Source organism: Amphimedon queenslandica, unplaced genomic scaffold (genome assembly GCF_000090795.2).
Source record: "Amphimedon queenslandica unplaced genomic scaffold, v1.1 AMPQUscaffold_13001, whole genome shotgun sequence".
NCBI lineage: Eukaryota > Metazoa > Porifera > Demospongiae > Haplosclerida > Niphatidae > Amphimedon > Amphimedon queenslandica.
Window position 1 is genome coordinate 15,914 of NW_003546763.1, and position 8,848 is coordinate 24,761.

The following is an 8,848-nucleotide window of genomic DNA, read 5'->3' on the forward strand; positions in this document are numbered from 1 at the left end:
ATGAATCATTATTCAGTGATTCTAGTTGCAGTACTAAAAATATTATTCAATTATTATAGATGTATTTTAAAGCTAGGTTTACATTCGCCATAACGTCGGTTCTTACGTAGTTACGTTATGTTATGTAAACGAAACGTAGAATGGAAATTAAAAACATAGCAGGATCGTGGTTGCAACACAAGGTCACGCAAGATTAGATGACTGTCATTTCTGCGTTAGCGTCTGGGGCGTGTGACCAATCAAATTGAGCCACACACGTGTTAGACTGAAGAAAATGGCGACACCAGAATATACCTTTGAAGACAAAGATGAGAAGTTTATCAATTTAGTCAGAGAATATCCATGCTTATGGAACATGAAACTGAAAGAATATAAAGATGGTCGCCTGAAAGAGAACTCATGGGATATTGTAGCAAAAGAAGTCAAGTTGTCAGTAGCTGATTGTAAAAAGAAATGGAAGTCCTTGAGAGATCGCTATGTTCGTGAGTGTAAAGGGATTAGGAGACCAACTGGCACAGGTGGACCACCACCAAAGTCACACTGGTCTTATTTTACTATTATGTCCTTCATCAAGGATACAGTGCGTCATAGAAAGTATGTATATATGTGGTATATATACCCATAGTATATCTATGATATACCACTCCTAGTTACTAATATGCATTTTGAATTTTTAAATATTATTCAGTGGGTATAGATAATGAATGTGCATGGGAAGGAAAGGTAGAGTTACCTAATAAAAATAAATTACTACAATGCTTAAATTATTATAATGGTTAGATATTATTCTACCATGCCTACTTGCAATTGACCAATCAGATTGCGTCCTACGAGGTAAATATAATCGCTTATTTACCTCGCCGAGGTAAATATAGCCAACTTATTAAAGTCGCCAAACAGGTTTTCTTAGTTATTTACCTCGCGGACAGCCCGGGAGCAAACAGGTTTCTAATTATTTACCTCGAAGCATAGTTATGGCATCTGGAGTAATCATTTTTAGCAGAGAAAGCAGCAAAGAACATCGAAAAGAAAGAAATAGAGCCTCAAAAGCATTGGGCCATGTGATAAAGTAACTTCTTAATGGGTGGAGTGGAATTGGAAAGGCGTGTTCTGGGCGTGTTTTACTGTACACACATGGCGCGAGTGGAGAAGAGATTTTCCCGTTTCTTTTAAGAAGATACAAAGAAGTAAAGAGGCCTTGTGCTTTTATAAAGCCTTGCTAATCATGGGCAGTTTCTTAGCTACAGATTTGGCATGGTAGAAGTCTGTTATACACCTCGGTCTCGGTTGCTATGGGTTTATTTACCTCGGGACTGCGTCCCTCGGTAAATAAATCCCATAGAAACCTCGACCTCGGTGTATAACCTATACTTAATTTTACTATTAAATAGAACAGAGAGTAATATTCCAGAATGTGGAGAAGAGGAAGAATCAGAGATAATTCAGGAAGATCACAGTGAAGATCAAGTTCTACCAGTAATTAAGACTGTATTATTTATGATAGTAACTTACTATCAATTATTTTTAGACTAAAGAAACTAACTATAGCCAAGAAATTAGCCCCATCTTTGTTCCTAGTCCAAATAGTCAATCACTGAGTAACATGTCTAGTCCTTCTACATCTGTGAGTACATTCAAGTCTCCACTGAAAAAGAAAGCCAAAAAAGAACAGGTTGATGCAGTATTTATAGAAACACTGAAGACAATATCTAGTGGATTTGCAGATAGTCGTGGTACTCATGGAGCAACAGGAAAAGATGTTGATGATGACTATCATTTCGTTATGCAAATATTGGGCAATTTGAAACGTCTTGACAATCCTAAAAGAGCAATGGCTAAGGTTTATATTTTGCAGTACTTAACCAGTATTGAGTATGACATACCAATTCAACCACCTGTATCATCAATTGACATTAATTAATAACTGTTGTACCATTAACTATGACAAGACATTATTATTATTATTATTAATGGATTACATTAGTTATAACTATTGTAAAATAATAATGAGTAACAGTGAGAATCATTAATACTTACTAAATAATAATTAGCAATAACTGATTAAATTATTATCAATAGTTTAATTATAAGTAGTGCGATGAACATGATGAGATTGCCATGGCAAACTACCTTCTTCACTAACAAAATAGTTACAATATGTCTCTCTTACTGCATCTGCTTCCCAGCTACCTCTATTGCTACCTGTCCTACCAATCCTCTCTAAACCCAAACTACTATGGTTATCTCTCCACTCTCCATTAATGATATTACCTTCATTATCTTCTCTATCAGTAAAACAAGGTGGACAGTACACATGAGACTCATGTAACCGAAGGTAATTATGTAACACTATGGTTGCTTTTACATAAGCAACAACTTTAGCAGGAGATGAATGTATTGGTTGTCTGTATATTCTAAATCGAGAAGCTAAAATTCCAAAAGAGTTTTCAATAAGTCTTCTTGCTCGACTAAGACGATAGTTAAAGACAGATTGTTTCTCAGAAAGATTACTTCCAGGAAATGGCCTCAATAAATCTGGTCTTAGGGGAAACGCCTCATCACCAACAAAAACATAGGGAGCTACAACACTAGTACCTGGGAGAGCATTTGGTAGTGGGAGCTGCAAAGATTGTTCCATAAGCCTTTGTCCAAAGGTACAATTAGAAAAAACTCCTCCATCACTTTCTTTTCCTCCTTCACCTATGTCAACCATAATAAAACGATAATGAGCATCACAGATTGCCATTAGAACTATTGAAAATGTTCCCTTGTAATTAAAAAACATTGAGCCACTGTTATTGGGGGCTTGAATTCGTACATGCTTTCCGTCAATAGCTCCCAGACAGTTAGGAAACTGCCATAACATCCAAAATTGATGACTAATTTTCTTCCACTCATCCTCTGTTGAAGGAAAAGGTAAGTACTTCTTATGAAGAACCTTCCATAAAACACAACAGGTCTTATAAATTATGTGACAAACTGAAGCTTTTCCAACTCGAAAGGAATAACTTATACTTGTTTGAGAGTCACCAGACGCTAAGAACCTTAATGTCATAGCTAATTGTTCACCAGGTGAGATATGAGGTCTTTTATTAGTATAACTTCGTCTTTTCTGCAAATATGGAGCAACAAGACGGCATAAAACATCAAATGTTTCTTTTGTTACTCTCAAATATCTCACATGGGCTTCTTCATCATCCATAAGTCTCATCTCTGCTATCAAATTGTGGTAGTCTCCTTGTTTAAGTCGATTTTGATATATATGCCTCACCCAGAACTTTCTCTGTCTCTTCCTTTGTCTATAAATTGTCCAAAATAAGAACAACATAATCAGCAACTTCATTGGATCCATTTTAACTTGACACACCCTCGGACACACCTTTAATTAGAAATTACGCCATGCGTTCAATGGAAATAGAATTTGTACGAAACGTGCATTTAAAAGCACGTTCCCGCAAAGCAAATGCAATTCACGCATAGTGTTATGACGAGTGTAAACCAGGCTTTACGAGGGTGCCGCTTCAGTAGCACCAAGTAGGCATTCTTGCGTCCTTATATTCATTCCAAGTCAAAAAGCTGCAAAAAAGAAATAGCCAACCATTAAAAGAACATATTCCTGTCTGCTTCTGCTTGTTTCTCGTACTACATGATCCTCAGAGTGGAGATATTAAGACTTATAATAAGTCTTAAAGTTGCCTGCATGCTTCAAGCGCCATTTTATTAACCACACCCATAATTTTTGAAAATTACTGGGATTTTCTCCGTATACTTGCAAAAAACGGGTGTAAACATACGCGCTGTGGTATCACAGTATATAGGCAGGTTAGACACTAAACCCTAAATAATTATCCACTCTTGGTAGTAGATATATTCAATAATAATTAATAATACAATGGTGATTCTCTTTTGAGACATCTTACTATTTCCTTTCTAACAGAGCATATTACCTTTTAATACATATTGAAGTGCATAAGAGCCTGGAAACAAAACAAAAAGAAGAGAATGAAAGTAAAGACAAGTCACAAAGCCATGCATGTACTTACTAATACATACACTTATGCATAAATCAAGTTTCACTAACATAATCATAACTTTATAATATTACTCACCAAATTATAAACAGGCTTATGTTTTTCTTTACATTTGTGTATACAATTATTACTAAATTTTCAGTTTGGACTTTACCAGTCAATTCAACTGTGACCATTATGACCATTTACTCTATAGTCATGTTATCATAATAGCTAGCTATAATAGTGTAAGCATCTTGTGGAGTGTGCATTAGACAGCAAAACTGTACTAGCTAGCTCCTCTTTTGTCTGAAGATAAGCTACAAGACAGTATGGATGATAATGAGAGCAACACCACTACTTGTGATGGGACAGATGCAGTTGATAAAATCATTGTGATAAAAGGAGTTTTTGGTGGTCTAGGAGTCATAGGATGTACAGTGGCACTGGTCTTTGCAATAGTCAGTAGATTCTATAAAGATATTGTACAAAGACTGATATTGTACAAACTGATTGCAATGTTAATCTTCTCACTATCTCAGTTTATGTCACGTGGATATGATGATTCCAGCATATACAAAGGGTTGACAGTACTTATTCCAGTTATTGTCTATTGTGTTAATCTAGTTTTCAACTTCTGGCTAACTATTGTTCTCTATCTTTGCATTGTGCACCTCAAGGAACTGAAAAACTTTAAGAAATTGGAACCAATTGCAATCATAACATCATTCCTTCCTCTTGCTATAGCTGTGTACATCCCCTTTGCTAGTTTTGATAACTGCACACAGATATTTCATGTTGCATTTACAAAGGGAAAAAAGAATTATCATTATGCTATTATTATTGGTTCTACTACAGTAGGAATATTATACTTTATAATATCAATACTTCTTGTCATTATCTTTACCATAACAATCAGAAGATCAAAAATACATCACCAAAGACAAGATGACAATGAAGTAGAGTCTCTACTGGTCACTAATAATAAATGGAAAACACTTAGCAAGCAGTTACTACCACTAGTAGTATATCCAATAGTTAATACAGTAATGGAAATGGTTTTCTTGCCACTTTTAGTGCTCTATTTTAGTGGCAGTACTTTTGAAGGTGCATATTTCTATTCATTATTAACCTCTTCTGGTCTAATAACTGGTATTATTGTTATAATACATCTATGTATACTGAAGTGTAAGAAAAAACAAAGAAAGAGGAAGAGAATAAAAACGAATGAATTGTTGCAAGAATCTTTCTGTGTTATGTCTAACAGCCATGATGATATATTCACAAGAGAAACAGTTGCTTCAACAAATGCATGTACCACCTACCAATACACTCGTACATCAAGTGTCACTGATGATGAACTAGATCTAGTTATCAACTAGGCCTAACTATAGAAATATACTGCAATTTTGATTACCTTTGTTTGTGATACATGTCCACATGCATGCATTTGTATTTTATGCTGTTTATATAATAATAGTTGTGGCACCACACATGCAATTCAATGCATGGATGTGTATGTGACTTATATAGGCCAACAGTTTTGGTAGTCCATGCTAGCTAGCATCAGATGTGACTGTAAGGCAGCAAGGCTTTATTTCTTCTCCATCTCTAAATTCAAAAGTATGGATGATGATAGCAATACTGCAAACAGCACTATCTGTGACAATTGGGACATTGTGGAAGCAGTTAGCATAATAGAAAAAACCAGTGGTGGTCTAGGAGCTATAACATGTACAGTGGCACTGGTCTTTGCAATAGTCAGTAGATTCTATAAAGATATTGTACAAAGACTGATATTGTACAAACTGATTGCAATGTTGATCTACTCGCTATCCCAGTTCATGTTTCCTAGGTATGACGATGGTTCAGACACATACAAATCAGTTGCTATAGCCATCACGCATATTTCCTACTGTGTAAACCTAGTGCTCAACTTCTGGTTAACCATTACGCTTTACATTTGTATTGTGCGCCTCAAGGAACTGAAAAACTATAAGAAATTGGAACCAATTGCAATCATAACGTCATGCTTCCCACTTGCTATAGCTGTATACATTCCTTTCACTAAATATGACGATTGTACAGAAACACTGAGTCTTAAATTCTCAACAGAAGGAGCAAATCATTTATCGGTCGTTTTCACAATCGGGTACAGCATAGCTGGGTCATTATACTTCATAATGTCAATACTAGTCACTATCATTTTTATAGTGACACTCAGACGATCAAAATTACATCGCAAAAGAAAGCGTGACAGCCAAGAGGAGTTGCTCTTGGCCACTTTTAGCAACAAATGGAAAACACTTAGCAAGCAGTTACTACCACTAGTAGCATATCCAATAGTTAACACAGCAATGGCGATGGTTTTCTTTCCACTTACGGTATATTATTACACAACCAAAACTTCCATAGCCTCTATTTTCTACACATTTATAAGTACTTAAGGGATAATAACAGGCTTTATTGTCATACTCCATCTCTCCATACTAAAACGGAACAAGAAGCAAAGAGAAAGGGAAAGAAAAGGTAGAGAAACTATAGGAGTCTTTTGTGTTGTGCCTAAATCATACACCGACTCATTTACAAGTGACACGGTTGCATCAACAAATGCCAGAACTACCTACCAATTCACTCGTACATCAAGTTTTAGCGATCACAAAATTACTGCAATTAACTGAAGTATTACAAGACACTATGTCCTTTAATAATGATATGTAATAAGTATATAGTATTGTAAATACTGCCTGTTTTGTTATGTCATTGTTCTAAGACTATTGCTATATAAACTGCAAGCAACAAAAAGAATGCATCAGCCAGCTGAGCAAAAATGTGTTAGATTAACTCCTCCACTTAAGGGCAATACACACGGGCAAATTAACGCATACGTTACGACAGGAAGTGCTCTATAAACCAATGGCCACCGTTTACGTAAGGTAAGGATCATAGGCGGCGGAACAAAATTTATTTTGGGGGGGCTGAACATCAATTAAGTTATTAAAATGGGTGTGGTTTTATACAAAAATGGCTGCTAATTTTACAAAAAATGGTTCTAATCTTCTATTGTTGGATTTAGAGTAGTTTTCTTGTCTTTTTCTTTAAATAAAATGAAGAGATGATGACTGCAGGTCTAATTTTATTGATAAAAGTCAGTTTTATTTTCTTTGTTAGTCAGTTGCAGAGAATTTCTGGGGGGGCTCAGCCCCTCCTGTTTCAAGACTGGGGGGGCTTTAGCCCCCTCTGCCCCCCCTGTTCCGGCGCCTATGGTAAGGATAGAAAAGTAACGTATACGTTAATTTGCCCGTGTGCATTGGCGAATTGTAAATGTAATTATGATTATTTTTTACCTTATGTTATGATGTCACAACTAAAAAATGTTTGTGCTTTCCACCTGCTTTACTATCTATAGTGCTTGAAATTGCCTGTAACCATCCATTGGCTTTCATACCTTTAGCTACAGCACCCTAGTAGTAATTCACAAAAAAATCAATGAAATAAAAGGTTAACATGCAATACTATGGAAAATACTTATATACGGCAAATATAATATAATATAATACAAATGTAATACTTAAAATACGGCAATACTTATGCAAATCTACTCACTTCAGGTACAGATGCCACACAAATGACTTAAGTTATCGTTTTTGTGATCCACACTTAGCAGCACTGCTGGTATTGATGGAGCTAGTGACTTGAATTCATACATAGCAGCACACATAACCTGTGTACATAGATACAGACATTCAAATAATAAGCTTTGTGTACTTTACCAATTAAGCTTATTAAAATTTTTAACAAGATAAATTTCGTGCTATAGTTGTCTTACTATTGAGGAGCTTTTAATTTCAAGTTTTTCTACAATAAATGGAGGAGAGGATTAGCTTTATCAAACTGTCCAACTAGTTCTTGTATATGACCATTACACTAAACAATAATAATGTGTAAATAAAAAGGGACAAATATTTCTTGTTATTTACTTTTTTAGCAGCAAAGTTTAGCATGACTTTTTTAGTAGACTTCTTTGCTGCATTGATCCTTGTTTTGTAATTTTGTAATTGTAATTATAATTGAGGCTTAAGCCAATTGAGTCACCATAGTGCATTGACTACTGACTTATCACAGAGATGTTCTCAACCTACCTACATGATCATACTACACTGTACACATGTAGATGTAAGTGTGACATTCATGGTTTTATGCCAGCTCATGAGGAATTTTATCAAAAATATCAAGGAGTACATTCTCCATTTTAATAATTTTTTTCTGATATATAGATCTATACTGGTACATGTTTTTATGTTGTGTAGAAAGTTTGAGCAAATTCCAATCAAAATTGGATTTTTACAAATTTTTTACTCAAAAATAGAGGCAAAATAATGGTCTTTGGCCAAATTTTGCTAAAATTTAAAAGGAGAGAACCCTCCATTTTTATATTTTCGCTGATGCATATACTGTAGAGATTTTGTTTTTCCAATCGAAAGTGTTTTTTTATTTTTAAAGTTGCTCAAAAAGCCGTGTATTAGTGCTTAGGCTCACTTAGCATGCTTTGTGAGAAACCCTGGATTGCATGTGAGACAACAACAACAACTGGCTAACAAAATTAAGCATCTATTTGAAGACTATATCAAAACTAAGAGTCAATTAAGGATAATGTAGCTAGCAGCACTATAAAAAACTATCAGCAGTTAAATCACTTAGTGTATTTGTCGTCCAAAACTTCAGGAGACATATACATCAAATTTTTGTTGAAAGGTTCAGGCATTTCGTTTCTTTGGGCTTCTTTCATTTTCTCTAAAAAGTAATATTAAGTAGTAAAAAAATGTTATATTTTATAC

The 8,848-nt window shown here is 34.9% G+C and overlaps 2 protein-coding genes across 2 annotated transcripts; one reads left to right on the plus strand and one right to left on the minus strand.

The window, feature by feature from the left end:
- The first annotated feature begins 121 nt into the window (after positions 1-121).
- Positions 122-2,053, plus strand: LOC105314310 (transcription factor Adf-1-like). The gene is made up of 3 exons (XM_011408408.2): positions 122-594; positions 1,392-1,476; positions 1,529-2,053. The coding sequence occupies exons 1-3, from the start codon at positions 275-277 to the stop codon at positions 1,919-1,921; spliced, it is 798 nt and encodes a 265-aa protein (XP_011406710.1). The 5' UTR covers positions 122-274; the 3' UTR covers positions 1,922-2,053.
- A 27-nt stretch (positions 2,054-2,080) lies between these two features.
- Positions 2,081-3,347, minus strand: LOC100631454 (putative nuclease HARBI1). The gene has a single exon (XM_003389684.2). It carries the CDS (start codon positions 3,341-3,343, stop codon positions 2,081-2,083), a length of 1,263 nt encoding a protein of 420 aa, XP_003389732.2. The 5' UTR covers positions 3,344-3,347.
- Between the last annotated feature and the right edge of the window lie 5,501 nt (positions 3,348-8,848).